The sequence below is a fragment of the Parasteatoda tepidariorum genome, chromosome 9, assembly GCF_043381705.1.
Source record: "Parasteatoda tepidariorum isolate YZ-2023 chromosome 9, CAS_Ptep_4.0, whole genome shotgun sequence".
Lineage (NCBI taxonomy): Eukaryota > Metazoa > Arthropoda > Arachnida > Araneae > Theridiidae > Parasteatoda > Parasteatoda tepidariorum.
Genome location: NC_092212.1, coordinates 24,859,141 through 24,881,157, shown reverse-complemented (window position 1 = coordinate 24,881,157; position 22,017 = coordinate 24,859,141). Strand labels below are relative to the sequence as shown.

General features: G+C 31.2%; 1 protein-coding gene across 1 annotated transcript in view; it reads right to left on the bottom strand.

Annotated features, from left to right (window-relative positions):
• The window catches only part of LOC107445036 (carcinine transporter-like), a 34,456-nt gene that overhangs the window by 10,990 nt on the left and 1,449 nt on the right, over positions 1-22,017 (bottom strand). Inside the window, exons 2-6 of the mRNA XM_043045509.2 lie at positions 18,581-18,684; positions 14,267-14,421; positions 4,039-4,207; positions 3,831-3,960; positions 2,476-2,588 (exon numbers count right to left, since the gene is read on the bottom strand). Coding sequence (XP_042901443.1) covers positions 2,476-2,588; positions 3,831-3,960; positions 4,039-4,207; positions 14,267-14,421; positions 18,581-18,684 — 671 coding nt within the window. The remainder of the gene's footprint in view (positions 1-2,475; positions 2,589-3,830; positions 3,961-4,038; positions 4,208-14,266; positions 14,422-18,580; positions 18,685-22,017) is intronic.

Here is a 22,017-nt window from a genome sequence, read left to right as displayed (position 1 = left end):
ATTCAAAAAGTTAATTGGAATAACCTGAGTATTGCTACCACCATAAATATGAAAATAAAATCTTCCGGAAAATCCGGAAGAGTTGGCAGGCATGCATCCGTTGTAATAAATCGATGATGAGGAGGCATTTTAAGTGCATACCTGCCAACTTTTAATCCCTTCCAATATGATTTTTCCCAGTGGTATTAAATTGGAATAAAAATTTCAATTTTAAGCAAAAAAATACGTTGTATTTGAAAAAGCTTAAACTTCCTACCATGATAGTAACACATATTAATATATATGCTTAGTTTTCTTAAGAATAGTGGTGATGAAAATCATTTAAAAGTTTAGTTTATAAAAGAAAAAATAGTATATATTTACTACCACTTTAAATACAAAAATAAAATTTTACGCCAAATGCGTAAAAGTTGGCAGGTATGTAAAGTGTAATTGAGAGAAATTTATCATATATATTTGAGAATTGAATCTATAGTGGTTGACAAGTAAATAAGAGAAACCAATTATATTGATAAATTAAAAAATTTTTTAGACATATATTTGCTACCACTTTCTTATTTTTACTATATTATTTATTAAATGGCTCTTTCGTTATCTAGTTTGCCTTCATAGTGGTCTGGTCAGACTACCTATAAGAAACCGCGTGGAGGCTTTCAATTGTAGTTGGCGTTGGTTTAACCAAAAATCTGCACATTTTGGTTAAACCAACCAGTAGTTCTCTACCAGTAGTTCTCTACCGCTTTTTGTAATGTTTAATCGAATCTGGAGCAGTTAGCATCTCTGTATATCTTACTTTACTTACTTTATTTACAAAAATTGGGCACCTGGGCCACTTAGCGGCCCCTATCCCATACATCTAGAAATTTTCAGAAAATTTATAGTAATAACATTTTGAATGCAGCATTCGATGTGGTAGCTAGTAGAAAAACAAGCACTTTGCTTGAGTAAATATAACGTTTGAATATCTGATTCATCCAATCTAAGTTGACATATATAAATATAAACATAATTTGACATATATATACATAAGTTGACATAAATAAATATTAACATAAATTGATACATATTTCATCTGTATATCGTGAAAACTAAATCTCTAAATTATTCAATAAGATTAAATTTTAGAATTTTATCACTTTTTTCGTAAGACACTTTTTACAAAAATACTGAAAGATGGCAGGGAACGGCATAGTGTCAACCAAACGCGAGAATTTTCATGACTTTCATACCAAATTCGACGATTTTCGCGGACTTTTTTCCGGAATGATTTTTAAAATACTATATATCAAACGAATTCAAAATTGAAGAATAGGAATTAGTTTTAAAAAAGAAGGGTAATTGAAAGAACCACATAAATTTTTTTTTTGGTTGATATTCTCGCCAAAGGGTAAACAAACTGGCTTAGACTATCCGCATCAACAAACCTTTAAAGAAGGAATAAAGTAAAAACAAAAAAAAGTGAAGTTTTAGAAAATATATATGTTAAAATATTTTTTTTTCCGAGAAAAAATATTTTTTTCTCATTTTCTTGTTAACCAAATCAAATTAATAACAAAGTTATCATTTCAAATCAATAATTCAATTGATTAAATAAGGAAACAAGACAAGCTTCTGTCGCGATTTTAATAATGGAGTTTGATCAACACGTTGAGCGCCGCGTCAGCCATCGGTGGCTGACACTCAAATTACATTTAGGCTGCGTCAGCCTCCGGAGGCTGACACTGAAATTACATTTAGGCTGCGTCTGCCGCCGCTTACTGACACTGACCTTTAATATAGGCCGCGAAAAACAGCTGGCTGACAGCGTATAACATGATATAGAACTATAAAATTTGCACTCTTTTATGAAATTGCACAAAAATTTATTCAAAATTTACTTAAGTATTGTGATTCTTGGTTTAATAAATTCAATTTAGTAGATTTTTATCCACCACTATTTCTACATAATTCGTAGGCTTATATAATTCACCACTTTTATCAGATATGTCATGATAAACCTTCTAAAGAAATAGCAAAATCTGTATAATATTTGCAAATTTAGTTTGTAGTTATTTACCGTGGCCAGATGGGCAAGACATGTAAAATTAACGTGGCGTTCAAAAAGTACGTACATCCCGAAGGGGGGGGGATTTGCTATTTTGTACGGTTTTGTATGATGGGGAGGGGGGGAGGTATTAATTCAAAGTACCTACATAAAGTTGGGTGTTATTGTTTAAATAATTTAAATTAATAAATTATATTAAATAAATATTTAATTTTATTTAAAACATAATTATATAAATTTTTATGAAAAAGGAGGGATAGACTAATAAAATGTACGTACTCTAAGGGGGGCGAGTAAGACCTTGTGTACGGTTATGTACGAAGGGGGGGAGGGGGTTAAAATTTTTCCATTTTTGTGTACATACTTTTTGAACGGCCCTATACTTATATTGGTAAATTTTTCAAGTAGTCTGAGCAGGGTGATGATCTTACCAACAAAATGAAAGAATCAGAAATTTTTTCCGCAGATTTGGATATCGTAATAAATCGAAGGCTGTATTGCTGGCGGAATCCAATTTCTCTTTCTTTATTCTTTCTCCTAGTTTCTGAAATGAGAAAAATCTTTGATATAGCTTAATACATATGAGGAATGAAATGAGTGACTTAATTAACTTAAATCATATTTTGTACATTTAATCCTTTACAGTCGTATTTTATTGACACTATTATTACATTTATTAATTCGTGACTGAGAGATGCAATACGACCGTGAAGTGGTAACAGTTTTGCATATTTTATATTGGATATATTAACTGAGTATTTATAATTTACAAAATTATTTTTATAATCTGGGTCTTTCAACGTGTGGTACCGGTATCACAGTGGTACATAAAGTAGTCTTAGCGTCGTTAACGGTAGTTTTATAAGTATAGGCGGAAAAAACCCCCTCATATATGAACTATTGCACGGATTTTCGTTCTGTGAATTCTACTATTCTCGTATTTTGTTCTTTGGGTCGGAGAATTTAAATTTTCCGTAAAAGAATTATTCAAAAGATGGGAACGGAGCTTTCAAAAGATAAGAATAGAAATTCTGAGCCATTTGAAAGAAATTATACGAACAAAACTTTGACCAGTTATAGCAGATTAAATTAAATTAAAAAAAAAAAAGGAAAAAAATCTAGCATTTCAAAACTTAGTTTGCTAACTATTTTCAAAACTAATTTAGGGTACTGAATCCAAATTTGTTGAAAAGAGATGATTTTCTTCAGAAAAAGATCGTTATTTTGCATCAAAATACGCTTATTTTACTACGTTTACGTCCCGCAGTAAACTGATTGTTAAGACACGGTTCCCAGCAGATCACGGATGTCAAATCTCACTGGCTTCGGTCAGTGTGCAGGTGGGTGACCACTTGCATCAGACTGCATAGGGACCGAGTGTGCGGTATTAGTCCTCGTTAACTGTTCTACCGTAAAGTTCTCGACTTCGCGTGCAGGTCGTCGGACTACCGAAGCTGGGGTGCCATCCCCTCTGCAGAGGATCAAAATTGTGATGGCATGTCTTCGGATCATTCTCAGGGATGCTTCCCAGACCGCCGCCAATAGTCCATTGTACAGCTCTAGGGCGACGTAAATGAACAACAACAACAACATCTACCACGTTTACTGTAAATTGTAATGCATATTTTAAGACATTCTTTTGCGATGATGCCAAAGCACTTTACAAAAGGACAATTTGGCTAAAGTTATAAGGATAATCCTTTTTTTACCGACAGTACATTGTATATTTGGTATATTTTATCCTCATTGGTATATTTTACAATGCACGTAGTCAGCAGGCACATACCTGAAGTTTCATTCGCAAGTCCACAGGATCCATGTTTGTGCGGTTTGTATCGGATATTCTTTGCATTTCTCTCACAGCTTCTTTGTATTTTCCTCGGGATATCAGCCATCTTGGTGATTCTGGCATATATCTATAAACAGATTAAAAAAAACATTCAAGGATTTTCAAGTGTTTCTGGAAAGTGATGTACTCGACCGAAAGTTCTTACCTCCAGTATAGGAACATCAGTGCTGAAACCGAAGAAGTTATCAATCCGAAAGGAACCCAGTGTTTCGTAAAGTAGGCTATTAGTGGTAAAAAGCAGAGTCCAACAGTCCATGATCCACTAGCTGTTCCGTTCATCAGAGTTCGTTTTGAGAGTCCAACAACTTCCAGCACTGAAGATAACAAATTATCAATAGTTACGTTTATGAACACAGCTGCCAACTTATACGGTTGTTGAAGATTATTTTTCTTAGTAGAAGAAACATTTGTGTTTTAATGTATAAATCTTGATTATTAAAGTTTTTCCCACAATGGCCGATGAAAATCTCCCATATCTGTATATAATATGTATCAAGCAGTTACGCTTTTAAGGGCTAGTTAAGTGGCTCTATTTTTAGAATTATTTTCATATTTCAACATTTATTTTACTACATTATTTGTAAAATCTTCCCCAAAGACTGTACAATCTGGCATTAATGCATGAAGATCATGTTTGAATAGTAAGTTAACGCCGTTTTTTTTAAACAAACAGTTACCTTCACTTTCATGTTCGTACAAGTTTTTTCTACAAGTTTATTCAGTTTATTTTTGTTGCCAAACAGATCACATTAAAAACCAGACAAATTAATACACTCATTAAACTTCTGAGGCTCTATATCTCAAACAAAGTGGAGTTGTTTCACTATTGAATAAAGCTTTCATATGAAAATTTTATTTGAATAGTGGGCCAGTTCCACTAGTTAAAGAAATGAAGTTAGCTACACTTTCATATCCATACAAATGATTTTTTATTATATTTCAAATATAGTACATCTTCAACTTATTTATATTACCTTCAGAGGGCATCACAAGAGCAACAGACTTTTCAGTATTTATTAGTTTTCAAGGCTTAGTATTTCATAATCAATTAAAATGGAATTTGTTCATTATTTAAATAAAGCTTTAATTTAGAACTTGTTTAAATAAGATTTTTTCAATTACTGCGCTTCTCACAGGAAACTTACCTTTTTCAAGTAAACACGTTTTCCCCGGCCCCAATGATACTTCTTTGTTTTCTTTTTATTGCATCAAACTTAGTTCTTAGCATTGTGTGATTAGTCTATCAAGAATATATAATATTTCTTATATATTTTGTGCAATATAACCAATTCTATCAGTTGTGCACGAAGTTCTTCTATTACAACTTTTTTTGGTGTGAATGAGATGGCCGTGAACTTAACACTAGGTTTAAGGGACGCGTCATTTTGACGCATTTCGAATTTTATACGGAAAATTACAAAACCCATTTGCATTTTTATTTTATCTCTTGTAATGACTTTTATCCATTGATCGAGGTAAATGTATATTGAAGTCTATTTTCTTCAAAAGCGTTGAAATTGTCTTTGTGGTATACCTATCTCTACGGATATGCGTCAATTTGACGCGATCATAATTTAGACAAATTACGATCGCATGTTTAGACAAATTAAGTGTGTCGTGTGTAAACATGCAAACATCCCATCAATAATAATTCGGAATGTACCGACGATACTTCGATCCGTTATCCGATATCGTTATCTCAAATGAAGCAAGCGATAAACAACTGTTGCCGATAAGAAATAATAGAAAGAACAAAAGCAGAATGTCAATTGATGTCAGATTTTGAAGGTTTCAGTTGCTTAGTTCTAGTATTGAAAAATAAAATACTAGATTATTTCATAAATATATATGTCATATTTTTTCTTATAGTATATAATAACATTGCTTTTCAAGTGCAGAAATGCCAACTGCTCCGGACACGCCAAAAAAAAATTAAAAAAACGATAAATAACTGCGAAATAAATTTTCCAAACATACAGTGGTGAATCATAAAAGCCTACGAATTATTTAGAAATAGTGGTGGATAAAAATCTATTAAATTGAATTTATTAAACCAAGAATCACAATTGATAAATTACTACTTTAAAATATATATTTGTTGTCCGGAGCAAGTTGGCATCTCTATAAGTGCTGTTATATGTACTCGTTCATGCGTCAAACTGACGCGTGTTCGTAGAGATAGGTATATAAGAAACGTCAGTAAATCTAGAGTTAATAAAATGTCTACTCATTTCAAAGTAAGGAAAGTTGATCCAACATACTCTTTATACCTCAGACCCTTGAATAATACTCATTTTGTCTTTTATATTTATTAGCTGTTGTTGTTGGATATTTTTTTCTCCAATGCCAGCCTGGGGAATGACCTACGTCATACAGGCATCTGAAGGGCAGATTTGTTGACCACTCTTTCAGGGGCACCATATTAGGAAGGCCAACGTTGCTCCTACAGTAATGGCAGATAGTACAGAGAAAGAAAAAAAATACATGCCTTCCCGGGTTCGAATCCAGAACCTTTCTGATGCAAGGGAAGTTCCCTAACCCCTACACAGACCGGTCGGCTTGTTGGATATTCAAGCAATTGAAACTCCTTTTAAATGAAGTTTTTAAGTAACCTACATTAGCTAAATTAAATTAAATATATCAAGCGAGAATCTTCGGAAGATACTACTTTTATAAAAAAAAAGTAGTACTAATGCAACAAATCTCCCATGAATATCAAAACTATGAATATCTTAAAGCATACTTTGGTGATAAAGCAATTAACATTAACCTTTTGCACTCCGAGTATTTTAATATGCTGTTTGAACTAATGCAAACACTAATTCATTTAAACTACGTAGTATATTATTTCATTATTAGGTCTATTGGAATGTTCTGCTTTCAGAGTTGTATAGGTAGAACTTTTTCAGAAAAACTAGACAGAGAACCTTCAATACAATGTGTTATATTTTTCAAATTCTGATTGGAAGACGGCCTTGTATTTTAGATTCTTTGAATGACACATCCGATTTGATTACATACTCAAAATCAGTTTTCTTTTTTCTCTTTTATTTGAGAAAATTAAATAAGGACAACAAAAGGCATATTTAGAATTTTCTCCTTCCGTTTTCATGTCTTTGAAAGTTTGGTTCAGACGGATGGAAAGAGGCCTCGTAATATAGTATTGCGTAAATAATGCAGATATTTTCGTGTCACTGATTTTAAATCTGCAGTCAATTTCTCTCTACAAGCTACAGTTTTGCTTCCAATTTAAAAATATAGTCGAATCCAGGATATTTTGAAATTCCCTCAAGAGAATGCAAAGTGTCCCTACTTTTCTGCTACGCAAGGAGTGGTAGAAAAAAGGTGAAAATACATTTCAGTTTATGACGCGATACGTTAATGTCATCTCAAGTGTTATTTTCAAAGGAGCTGAAAAGTGTATATGCATGTATTTAAACCTATACGTTTTTTGATAAGCTTGAACCTTTAGATAAATGATAAACTAAGTTAAAAATATCATATTGCATACAAATCTGTATCTTTCGGAACAAAACTAATTTAAATTTTAAAATCCCCTCAACTGAATTAGGTAAGATCAAGATCTTGTGTAAATGGAACAAAAAAATTTGTTCCTAAGTGTAATTCTTAAATATTAGATTAATATATTTTCCGTAATTAAAATTGAATTCCACCTTTGTTTCTATGACGTTACATTAACACTAGATTTACGGACGTTTCTTATATACCAATCACTACGAACACGCGTCAATTTGACGCATGAACGAATACATATAACAGCACTTACAGAGATGCCAACTTGCTCCGGACAGCAAATATATATTTTAAAGTGTTAGTTTATCAATTATGATTCTCATTTTAATAAATTAAATTTAAAATTTTTTTATCCACCACTATTCTAAATAATTCATAGGCTTAAATAATTCATCACTATTATTAATTGCAAAATTTATTTAGTAGCTCTTTACCGTATTTTTTAATTATTTTGGCGTCTCCGGAGATTGCAAAGGGCTGGCGAAAATTTCTATTGGCGTTAAAGGAGCGTTCTCGCAAATCGCCAAACAGCTGTGTGCGCATGTTTTTGTTTTATTTTCGGTATCGCATAACATTCAACAAGTTACATATGGGTGCGACATTTCAATTAAGCGGATCTTCATTTGATTCTTCTGCATCAAATAAAATATAAAGCGTATTTTTTTGTTATAGCGCCGACATAATCGTTTGTATCTGTTGACTAAATTGTGTTTATTAGCGTTTTTTAAAAGGTCGTAATAGAACTAAGATAGAAAAATTACACATTATTACATATTCTATAGTTTCATAACTTTCATTAAATGTATTTCGAGTAGTGAAATTCTTTTCCTACTCATCCACTAATTAGAATTAATAATTTCACAATAACCTTTAATCCTTAATAATGAAATGATTATTATAATAAAGTTTGTTTACTTAAAAGATTAAAAAAATTTTTTTTTATTGTTTAGCAGAGACTTAGTTTCCAATTCTATATTCATTAATTAAACTTAATGGTTCTGCTCGATAACCATTTACAATTTTTTTAAAATTTTATTTAATTTTCTGTTATTATGAAATTCTTTAAATATTTTTCGACGTAGAGATTATTTAGCAATAATGCGAAAAGCTGAAATTTATAAATGTATAATATTTATAAATGTTTAAGAGAATTTTTAGCAGCTATTTTGTACTAATTATTTTAATTGAAATGTTCATTATACGCAGTTTTATAATAATAATCGTAAAATTCATTGAACAATTGAGTATTACATTTTAAAATGCAAGTATAATTTAATAATTATTTCATTTTATAACTGCAAAACGGTAGATAAGTAACTTCGTTATAAAGTTTTACATGATACGAGAATATTATACGATTGCTTTATAATGAAAGAACAACAATTTAAGTTTTAAACTTTTTGTGGAAAAGAAAAAATTGAAAATTTCTCCTGTCATCGGTGTTAGCGATTAGAGAGTCTTTTATCGTATAAATATTAAGTCAGTATTGTTCCCTTTTAAATAAAAATGCATTTTGCTCCGGAAAAAAAAATTACTTGAATTTTGTCGATAGAAATTCCCTAATTATAGCAGCAAAAACTTTTAAATTTCTAATCAAACTTTCCTTCATTATAATTTTGTGTAAATAATTATTATTAATAATATAAATGACTATTGAAAGGAATTAATTGAGAATGTCCAATTTTAATGAATTAACTGTTTACGCAATCAGATTAATAATTTTTTTCATAATTTACAAATGGAGAAAAAGTCTTTACAGTTTAAAAGTGAAGAGAAAAATATAGTTGAGATTAAATTTATAAAGTAAGCACAACCCGAAGGAGATTGAAGTAATGGCATTAAAATCGAAATTTCAAAAGAAAAAAAAATCACGTTTTAGTGTACAGTGAGCAGTAAACAAAAATCTAAAACTAACTTTTGATCTAATGATCAGATGTTTACGTTCTAGGACTCAATCTTAATGGATCGAGAGGGTGAATTCAAATATGCCGCTTAATTATAGCAGACAATATATTTTAAGTTCGGAAATCAGACACTAAAACGAGCCTACTTTGAGAAATTTTTTTCCTGCGTATTCGGATTTTTGATCCCCAGTATATAGGGGTTGCCGCAATCTGGAAATATTATCCCAATAGTTTGGTCAGGAAAGCAATGCAATGTTAGGACCCCTTAGTGTTAACCTTACTTTTTGCGCATTTCACCATATCTTGGGAACTTTCCAGTGAACTTTTAAGTGAATTGAAAATTTTTTGCACTCAATGTTTTAATGTTCATTTAATTTAGAATTTCCTTCATTCCCTACCACTATTGTAAGATATTTACTTTTCACCTAACTTGTAAAATTAAAAAGTTTAGAATTCTTTACAAAATCACTCAGGCGAAGTGATTGCCTTTTATTTAAATCTTATTTAGAAGGTATTTTTCTTAAAGTATTTCATTTAAAGTTTTTATCATTTTAAGTTGAAATGAATGTCGCCCTGCTTTGCATAGTTCAAAAATTATTTCAAAGGAAACATAACTTAACATTAAACACTCAGGACTTACAATTATAAATCAAACAATCACTACATTTATTTATTAAAAAACACTCTTATGAACTGATAATAAATTGATCTAAGTCCTAAATGTGAGTTCTATAATATATAATTTATTTAAACTCAGTATATACATCTGACCTCTGTTGTCGCCAATGGCTCAATTTTAAAATATAGTTTTTCTTTTACAAATTTTCGGATATTTTCATATGAAGGATAGTATTAAGTTTGAGAATTAAAAATTTTTGTTTAAAAAAGTTGTTAAAAATTATAATTATTATTAATACTTGACAACAGGAAGTTTTCAATTAAAGGTTGAAAATTTTTTTAATTATGTTATTTTTTAATTCTGTTATTTTTTTAATTATGTTTTTAATTACCTAATTCATATAACAGTATTTAGGAATCTATAAATTTATGCTACGTATGATCGTTGCAGAATAACCTGCACCCAATATATGTAAATAAAATATATTTTTAAAATTGTGCATTTTCTATTAATTGCATTTATTATTCTTATACTGAAAGAGTATCAAGGTATCTATGACCTCCATAATAAATGAAGTATTTACGGACTTTTATATATATTAAGGAATTGAATCAATTTTTCACGAAGTTTAAGATCTCATCCCATTGAAAAAAAAGTTATTTAATAAATATTTTTTTACAATAAATGCTTCTAGTAATAAAACAAACGCGATATAGGTCATTGAAGAAAAATCCCTTCATTTGTACATTTTTCCCTTCTTGAAATTATTTCACATATTTCTTTTTTCACTAGCGAATTTCCGATTACTTTAAAATTTTAAAAATATCGATTTTTTCATTTGCAAGAAATTTTTACTTTAAAGCGTGATAACATTTTTGAATACTCCAATTTTTTTTTCTAATAAATAATATGTCTTTGTTAATTTCTAAAAAAAATGTTCATAAAAAAGTTTACATTATTCTTTTATCAAGATTGATTTAACAGAGAAAATCACTAAATTAAAACAGGTTATGTTTTCTTACAATAAAAGTTAAATAGAATTAATTCTTCAAAATAGCGTTCCAATAAAACATGGTATTAAAATGTTACGTTATTTTTTGTGATTGGTTCATTAATAAATTATTTTTATTTCTTCACAAACACAATTCTTGTAAAAAAAATTAAAAAATTAAATCTGTTGTATCAAAAAACTAGATCGTTTTATAAAATATAAATTATTGCGCTTAATAAAATATAAATACAGTTTATTTGTAACGTGATCCTAAGAATAAAAAGGTTATTTTCTTTTTTAATTCTCTACTAAAATGAATTAATGAGTTATTTTTATTCATCATGGCTAGTCGAGGAGGAGAAAAAAAATATCGAATTTCACTGTTTAGGTTAATGTAATTCCGTTCTCCCACCACATTTACGCGTAATCCATCGCTAATTCCACGTGCAATCGCCTAGTTTATAATCTACGGTATGTTTTGGCAATTCGCCTCCGGAGCAATGTAATTATATACTATAAGAAAAAAATGAAAATATGAGGTATATATTTATGAAATATTCTAGTATTTTATTTTTCAATACTCGAACTAAGCAACTGAAACCTTCAAAATCTGACATCAATTGACATTCTGCGTTTGTCCTTTCCATTATTGCTTCTTTCCATTATTGGTATACCACAAAGAGAATTTTAGTATTTCAACGCTTTTGAAGAAAATAGACTCAATATATATTTACCTCGATCAATGGATAAAAGTCATTACAAGAGATAAAATAAAAATGCAAGCGGGTTTTGAAATTTTCCTTATAAAATTCGAAATGCGTCAAAATGACGTTTTACCAAAAACCTAACACTGTTAAATAAGAAATGAAATCAATTGAGCTTTATAGGTGAAAAATATTTATTCGAAGTTTTAATAATTTATAAAGTTACGCCCATCGTTTAAATTTAAATCACGTTTCTTAAAACGAACAACTTCGAATGGAGTTTTTTTTACAGACTCTTATTGAAAACCAGTTGAAAGGAGGTCACGGATGTTTGTTTATTTGCTTATAGACAAGTAATAATTGAAGTGACTACTTAGGGTTACAGTTGGTAATCAATATGGAAGTGAATATCTGTCGAGTTGTAAAAAATATCATGAATTTTGCATGAACTTCAGCATTCGTAATGCTGCCAACTTTAAGGAATTTTTCCGAAAAATCTCATAGTTCTTGAATCTATAAATTTAATTCAGTAGTTTCAATGATTATTTCGAGAGCTCATGAGTTCATTTGAATTTAAATAAATTATTAATATTTCTACTTTCTTTAATCATTTTTATAACTAATTATCCTTCTTACTATCCCGAGAAAACAGGAGTGTAGCAGTGATTTGTTTGATTTCGTTACTACACGAAATAGGAGAATATTCCATTCTAATTGGCATTTTTCAAAATTTTGTTTCAAAACCTTCCCGTTAAAGAAATTAAAAATTCGACTTAACTTTTCGTGTTTCGGGAAAGTTTAAGATTTTTTGTCATATTTTTCAGATTGCAGATTTTTTCAGATATTACCTGAGACTGTATACGATATATATAGAAGATAAAAAAAAATATACTTCAGTCCAATGTTGCTTACAGAATAGTAGTTTCTTACAAAGGATTAAATGTTTAGGATAAATGTTGGGAGTAAGTTGTAAGTTTCTTGTAGTTAGTAATTTTTTGTTTGTTTTGAAATGCGGATAAACGACATGTAGTATAAAGGATTAACCTACATGTAATTAAATCAGTTCCTTAACCTCTTCAGACCCAAAGTATCCAAAACGTGGGAAAAATTAAAGAGTGGTGACGAACTTTTCTCAAGACTGCTGAAAGTTTCATTAACTTAACTTCCAATTGATTTTATGAGATCAGTTTTGAATTTTAAACTCACAGTGAACAAAATGAAATTATTTTTTAGTACATATGAATACTTTAAAGTATGTATATTTTTCAAAATGAAGTTACCACTTTTACAAAATGATAATATCAGGTCAGAAGAGGTTATATTTACCTAATAACTGAATAAATAAGTTTTTTCTTGTGGTCTGAAGTAGTTCGTAAGCGACGCCGTTAAAAAGATTGATAACTTTCTAAAAGCGTCAAGCATGATATTTCGAATTGTACCAACAGTTTTGCCATGTAAAATGTTCCAAACACATTTGCTTCGAAAAGAAAGACTGTTCACATAGAGTTAGAAGTGTTACCATAATTTTGACTATAAATATCTATGTCTAGTACAATTAAGTGATAAACGAGACATTCATATTTGTTTAAAATATTTTCATTTTGTTTATCATGGTGGGAAAACTGATTTTATGAAAATAATTCGAAGTTAACTTTCGGAAATTTTAAGCGGTCATGGGAAAATTCCATCACCACTCTTTTTTTTCTTTCTAGATTGTGGGTACCTAGTACCCAGTATTTGGTGAGGTATCTTAATGGGTTTGGAGAGACTATTATAATTTTTATAGCTTTACTTTTGCATCTTTGTTAGAAAATTTAAAACTTTTTTAAGTCTATTGATAGATAGAATTCTTTATATCTCCCGAAAACCCATAAGGAATGGCATTCCATCTAGTACTTTCAAGTCCAATAATTAGAAAATAAGTTATTCAACCTTTCATTTCCACAATCAGCTCTGAAGTAACGCCATTGAATAGTGCACTCCACCATGAATTGAGCACATTGTATGCGAAGATTTCTTGTTATATTTTACTTTTGTAGCTAGAAAATACTTCATTGTTAAATGTAACAAACAGCTAATGGTTTCTGCCTTACAAAATGTTTTATTCTTGAATGTAACAAAAAGCTAACGGTTTCTGGTTTACAAAATGAATTAAGCGGAATCAAAATATATTTTTAGTGGCAATTTTTTTTCAAGTGATCATAATCAAAATATATATTCAATTGAGGTAAATTGAATATTAATTGATGAATATAAATGGAATATTAACCAGTGAAATGGCAGTTCGAAGCATATTAGGGTGGTTAAAAAAGTGTATCAACACTGACACCGACTAATTACGGCTCTAGCACACACATAGTAACATCACGTTGATGTAGGCTAGATACGGCGTTCGTAACGAAGATATGAAAATATTATTTCGTGAGTACACTTTATCTGATAATATTTGCTTTTAATTGATTTATAAAGAAATATTGTTTGTAAAGAGGTATCTTTTAATGTTTGTTTCTTCCCTTCAAAAAAAAAAAAAAAAATTGAGAGGGATTTTTTGCTGATTATTGATGATAATGAAAATGATATTGTCAAAGTTTGAAATGAGAATAAATTAATCCTCTACTCACAAATGATGTAAGGCAGTTGAAAAACTGATGGCATAAGGCTACCATTGACTGTTCTGAGTATGAGAAAGGCCGTGAAATCGGTCATTAGAATAGAAGTAATGGACGTGATAGCCGTGACTAGAATGACGATGAACCATACGGGCTTCCGACCTATTCTGAAAAAATAAAGAAGAAAAATCGTTTATAAGAAATCCTAAATGAAATAACAAGAAATCTTTTTAGAGATTTAGATAAAATGACTCAAATTTAATTTAATATAAAGAGAAATCTTAAAAAATAAGCAACGTGAAAAAATACCACATAATCAAACATCATATACTTTTGAAAGAAAAAAGTTCATCAGTCATCAGCGTCTGACATTAAGGAAAATTCTTCACTGGAAAACCGAATCTATTGAGTGTCTGTTTAAGTGGTTTTTTTTATCTGAACTTTTTAAGGTTATTTAGTTTTATTTAATTTTTTTAAAAATCTTTTCGTTACGAGCACCATATTCAGCAAACATTCACGCGATGCCCTGTGTGTACGAGTGCCGTATTTAGGCAACATCCACGCGATGCCCTATGTGTTCGAGTACCGTGTTTAGCCAACATACAAGTGTCCTGTGTGTAAAAGCGCCGTATTTAGCTAACAATCCAACATCCACGCGATGCCCTGTGTGTACGAGTGCCGTATTTAGCCAGCATGTACGCGATGCTCTATGTGTAGGAATTTCTTATTTAGCCAACATACACGCGATGCCCTGTGTGTAAAAGCACCGTATTTGAGCGGCATCAGCGTGATACCGTTTGATAACCTAGCAAATCTGTTGCAAACTGCCGCTGGCTAATATTCCATTGAACTATATTGAATTTATACTACTAAAAGTACATTTTGAATGCGCTAAACGTGTTTTGTATGATAGGAAAGCATTTTCCTTCAGTTTATAAATAGATAGGGAAAAAAAAACGAAACAGAAAGGGCAATGTTTGCAGTGCGAACAAAAAAAGATGAAAATTTAAGTATAGGTGTAAAAACTGTCATGTGGTTTTGTATGCCCACCATTGTTTTAAAATTTATTATACTGAATTTAGTTATTAAGATTTTTTTTTAAGTATATTAAATTGGATTTCTATTTATGATATTAGTAAAATCTCCAAATAAATTATTATGTAACACATAAATAAGAAAGTCCGATAAGCAGACTACCGACATGCGATGTGCATAATTTGTTGCTCCGTTCAGTACAGGGCTTAAAGCCTATGTGTACCGAGACGGAAAAGTGTAAAAACTGGCACGAAAGGCATTTCATTCTAGCATTTTTTTTCGAGAAACATTAAATTTCTGTAACTATTGAGATTTTTTTTTCAGTTATATCATATATAAAAAACTGCTTCTTTTCTGAGTGAAGGTATTGTTATATAGTTTAAAAAAAAGATTAGATTTATTCCTCCCGAAAGCAAGTTAAAACTGAAATGGTTTTTCAACCAGCTTTTCCTCCTCACTTTCACCCGTGGTTCAGTAGCGTTACTTGAGTGGAGTAGCCAGCTGTAACGAAAAAGTTAATATTAATTAAAGTTTCTTCTCCTAAATCTCTTCTCTTCCTTTTTTCATAAAAAAATATACGAAAATAGTCATAAAGGTACTTTGTTGAAAGCTTTTATTTTTGAAATAACTATGTAAAATGAATAAACAATTTCATTTCTTGATAATTCATTTAAAATTATTCTTCATTGATTTTTCTGTATTATTTTAAAAGGTTTTTGTTTTTTATGTATGAAAAATCTTATCATTACTTCATGTAAGAGAAGATACATTCAAAATCTAATAGATCTAATAATTATTTTGCATCAGTGACCAAAATTTCTCGACCTTCAGTGCATGTAGATTAAAAATGTATACTTCATTCATAAAAATCAAATAGACGGAAATATCTGAAAGTAAGAGGAAAAATAAATAAATAAAATGAAACACTTTCACATCAGTTTTCTCCCATTCCACTATTTCGACGGTATGATTAAAGGAGACAACTGACCTTAAACTAAGATTGATAAATTAATATCTACTAATTTTTTAAAAAAAAATATAACAAAAGCCTTGTATAGCAATACGTAACCGCCTTAGGAAATATGAGAAATGACCTCATCAATGAGTAGATAGATTTCATGATTAGAATCTATAATTAATTCATGGAAAAGTAAACACAAATTTGAAAACAACTTGTTAAGCCTCTTAATATTGACCACTAATTTCATATCCCTCAATATTTGAGGTTTTTCCGAATTATTTTTTCTCCAGTGGCATTCGAGTAAAGTATACATTTTTAAAACAATTATCGCTTTTTATAAACCTTGAGTATTGAGGTGGGCGTGAGTTTATTTATTGTAAAACACACATATGTAAGGTTTATTAGACCATGTCAGTTTGAAGAATTCTTTTTTTTTCCTTCCAATGCCCGCCTGGGGAATGACCTATGTCATACAGGCATCTGAGGGACAGATTTTGTTGGTCACTCTTTCAGAGGCACCATATTAGGTGGGCCAACGTTGCTCCCACTGTAAGGACAGATAGTACAGAGAAGGAAAGAACATCCATGCCTTGCCCGGGATTCGAACCCAGAACCTTTCTGATGCAAGGGCAGTTCCCTAACCCCTACAGAGGCCGACCAGTTTGAAGAATAGATAGCACAAGTCAGATAAGTTCATCACGAAGATACATCCATGGTTATAGTGGTATTCGAACCCGCTATAGAGCGTTTGGTGGGTGATAATGTATGGTCAAGGAGGTCACATATAGCTTACCGATTTGTTTATATTATTTTAAAAGAAATACACTGAGAAATTAAGTAAACTTGCATTAGTTAAAGCACTTTATATATAATTTAAAGTATTTATCTGAGTTTAAAGTTCTACAGTTCTTTTCAGAACATTTTTCATGGACAAGGTTTTCATTAAAATATCTGGTAATTAAAATGGATTTTATTATTTAATATAGTTTTTAAAAATTCTGTTTAAAATGGCATCGGTTCTGGAGTTATGAGTATAACACACAGACAGATAGAAAAACTCATCATTTTCTTATTAAAGAAGATGCTGTTGTTGTCATTTGCGTCGCACTAGAGCTATTGGCGACGGTCTGGGAAATATCCCTGAGGATGATCCGAAGACATGCCATCACAATTTTGATCCTCTGCAGAGGGGATGGCACCCCCCGCTTCGGTAGCCCGACGACCTGCACGCGAAGTCGAGCACTTTACGGTAGAACAGTTTAACGAGGACCAATACCGCACACCCTCGGTCCCTAAGCAGACTGATCCAAGTGGTCACCCACCCGCACACTGACCGCAGCCAATGATGCTTGACTTCGGTGATCTGCTGGGAACCGTGTCTTAACGATCAGTCCACTGCGGGACCTTAAAGAAGATGCAGGCCAGCTTTTACGCAATACGCCTTTTACTACGCTTTTTGCAATATATGTTATAGAGTTGTAGACATTTAAAAACCAAAGCTTTCAGAATTTTGCCAACATTTTAAAATCCTCACCCGAAGGAGCTGAATTTGTTTATTGGATTTACATACATTTGCAGGCTTATAAACCTTTGTCAAATAGAAGGACAACATAAAGATACATCTAGGGTAATAGCAGGATTCGAACCTGCTACCTCCATGCTTTGCACAGCGTTTGGAGGGCGATACCACTTGGCCAGGGAGGACCCGAGAAGCTAAAATAAAGTGGCTTTGCATAGCAATTTTTAAATCATTTATATGTAGTGGTTTGGAGAATAAGGTTAAATTAATAAAAAATAATACATTAAAACAAAAACTTAGCTAGCACTAGTATAAATTTTTGCAAAAAGCCGCCGCCCGGGAAGATGAGACTTTCCAATAATGCTTTATTAGTTTTAAAAGTTTCAAACTAATTCACTACATAGGAAAAAAAATTGCCAAATACTTCGTGGGTTCGATCCCCGCCGGCCGAAGACTCCCCGTGTAGTAAATGGTGACTGATTCACGTTAAATCTGTCGAAAGAGTCGCGAAGTCCTTCATGTTCCCATAACAAATCAATACCTCTGGGGGTACTGATCCAGGAGTTTCCTTGTCTTCTGGATTGGATTCAAAATTACGAGGCTACGGAGTTGAACATTAGTAGACGTAAAGCCAAAATTGGGTCGACTGTTCAACGACGGATATATATATATATATCTATATTCATAAGGATATCCTTGAAACAATTGTCCTTCACTAATACCGAAACAGAAAACACGCTGTATCGATCTAATTTATAATTATCTTTGATTCTCTTATTAAAGAAGTGGTATGAGAATAATAAATACATACCTATCAGAGAGTGTACCATAGATTGGAGTTCCAATAATGCTTCCAACATTTGTTAAAGTCATCACCAAGCTAGCATAATGACTATTTCCACAGACCATGTCCCACTATAAGACGGAAAAAACAATGGATTAATTGACGTTAACTCCATTTTTTACGTTTTTATTGTGTGGAGGATATTACCGACTGATAAGAGTTTTAAGAAATATCTTCGGCGTCAAGAGATCTCCTCAACTTAGATTTTTGTTTTCTTAAACAAACTTTTGATGTCAGTCAACAGCACAATGCCTTTAAAAACGGGAGAGAGAAAGACTTTCTTTGTCATAATGGGATAATGACATATAATCCGGCATGCCAAATATTGAACTTTTTTACATAATATCTTATAGAGTGAATACATACAGTATATATTGAAAAACCAAAGCTCTTTCTATGGTATGCCAAATATTTCCAAGCGACAGTGAAAGGCAAATTGAAATGCAGGCCTGTCAACAACTACGCTTTTTGAAAAGTATTTTATAAAGTGGTACACGTTTAAAAACAAAAAGCTTTCAGAATTTTAGGTAATTTTGCCAACATTTTAAAAGCTTTGCCTCGAATCGTTCGTTATTGTAGAACTGGGCTTCTGCGGCCTAAATGGCTCTTATCCCAAAAGCTTCGCCACGAAAGAGCTGGCTTTGCATATGAACTTTTTAATTATTTAAATGAATTGGTGTGTAAAATAAATTTAAATGAATAAAAATTAATACATTAAAACATAAACATAGCTACCCCTAAAACAAATTTTTACTAAAGCGTTGCAAGTTGGTAGCCCTGTTGAGGGTGGACGATGATTCGGTGCGTGGCCCCTTTATGTTTTGAGTGCAAAGCTGCAGAACTTAGAGCTTCCATTTGAACTTTGAAGAATTTTTCTCAAAACTTAAGCGTAACAAAGTTATATAGTTGGTGATTTTGAACACATAACTCTTTAAAAAACTATTTCCGTACATTCCGTAGAGCTTTTTATAATGACAGTAATTTTTCGAAGTAACTCAGGCTGTCCTGGCAAATGGCGAAAGCACAACAATTTGTTCGCTAAGAATCAGCAAACTTATAACCTTCCTTCTCACTCTAGTCAAAATGACGAGAGGAAGTTTCACACTCTATTTCTCGTCCCCGTGATATTTCTGGGCTGGAATGTTCGAAAGTAAAGTGACACAAAGATTAAACCAACCAGTTTCTTATTCCCGAAATGTCCCGAATCACAATTTTTACCTAAGATGGCAGCACTAGACTATTTGTTATGTGTTTAGAGATAATTTGTTTATTTTAAACTGGATGTCAGAACTCATTAAACATGTAAGCCAAAAATTAAACCAAAAATTAAAAATCATTACACATATTCTATGAACACTTAACTTTATACAATATTCATGAATAAACTTCATTTTTCTTCTTCACTTCTTCCTTTCTTTTTTTTTCATGACCGTTTTTTTTTTTCAAAATTATCCGACCATTACGGAGTTAAAATAATTATAATTAAGGAATAAAAAATTTATTTCTTCAATATTAAATTATCCCTTTTATGTAAATATAATTTATTTACTTTAATATAGTAATTTGAAAATTTAATACTAAAAAAGCATATTATAAATAACAAATGAATTCGTTAAATTGACAATATTTTACTTTAAACATTTTCAAGTTGCAAATTTAAAACTCCTGGGCAAACAATGGTTATTATTATATTATTATTATCATGAGATTTCCCCCATCATTTGTTATTAAGCTTCAATAACAACACTTAATCATAAACTGGGTGATGGCGAAGGTAAAGAGTAGTTTCACATTTAAACAGCAAACCCCGGACTAATTGGCCACAGGCGTTGCTCGCTTGAGAGGCAATTATGGTATTCTCAAAATCCAACGCCTGAAAAGGAAATAGACTTTTCACTCTCAATATCTGAAATATATCTTTCAAAAAGCAAGCAAAATTACTCAAATATTTGCAAAATTTACTCTGTAGTTATTTACCGTTTTTTTTAAAATTATTTTGGCGTGTCCGGAGCAGCTGGCATCTCTGTAAATCATGCTTAACTAATAGAAAGTGGTGAGTTATATAAGCCTGAATTATTTAGAAATAGCGGAGGATAAAAATCTACTAAATTGAATTCATTAAACCAAGAATCACAATTGGTAAACTACCACTTTAAAATATTTATTTGCTGTCCGGAGCAAGTTGGGATCTCTGACATTGGTCTAATATCATTTATGAGTTATTCATTTAGTATTATTTCATTTATTTAGTTATAAATTTGTTTATGAGCAGTAAAACAATATTTCATTTACAATTGCGATATCGAAAATAAATATTAAGCTTAACCTTTTGCACCCGAATGGTATCACCTATAAATAAATTGCCACCCTAAATATTGAAATTTTTACGTCCTAATGTTTAGTGACCAATTTTTTAAGTTGTCTACAGGTATTATATTATTTCATTACCGGCGTTGAAGGCTATCAATGTTGAATTACGTAGTTTTGAACCTAACCTAGAAGACAAGGAAACTCCAAGATCTAGCATTGGGATAAACTAGCTTATAGGAGGACTTTTAGAGGAAACTGACCAGCATTTGCGTTACATGGAAAGGAAAGAGAGGAAGACCACCGACAATTAGTCCGACACCCTAGGGATTCTAACCCATGATCCGTATACCACTGATTATATTTGTATGTCAGTATTGTAGTCGGTGCGAACCCGGAGCAGAATTCGTATCAACGAACCACAGCTGGGTTTCGACCTTGGGTCAACAAAGTGGGAGGCGATGCTTTATGTTCTGAGCCACCATGGCTCTTCTACGGCTATTATATAGTAAGTGTGTAAACAGTGAGTTTTGTCTTGAAAAACTTTAGTGAAAGAGTTTGTTTTTTAACCGTTAAAAGAACCTCGGGAGCAAAGGGTTAAATCCAATAAAAGTTTTTGTGTTACCCAATTAACTGTTTAAACGTCAATATTCACACATGCGTATTAAGACATGCGCTTATACCCATTAATATATTTCATTTATACTAAGTTAACCAATATTATCTCGTCTTTTTTATAATAAACTTATACAAAAGGTAACTTTACGGAAAAAACGAGGTATCATGCATGCGTTAAAACTATGTGAATATTTTCTATTGTTGCTAACATTTTATTTCATTTTATTCTTTTACCAATTTTAGTAAAGGATAACGTTAGGCGCTAACTCGTTAATAGATTCTGAAATCATATCACGATTATTTTACTTTCCTAGAGAAATGATGATTTTGAAAGAATAGTCCTACCACAATAAATTTTTTTGAAAAAAGTATCTGTCCTCTAAATAGGACGCTAGCCAGTTAATAGATTCCGAAATCTCATCACTTCTATTATTATCGAATCTCCCGATTTTCCCGAGAGCTTTCATTTTATAATTAAA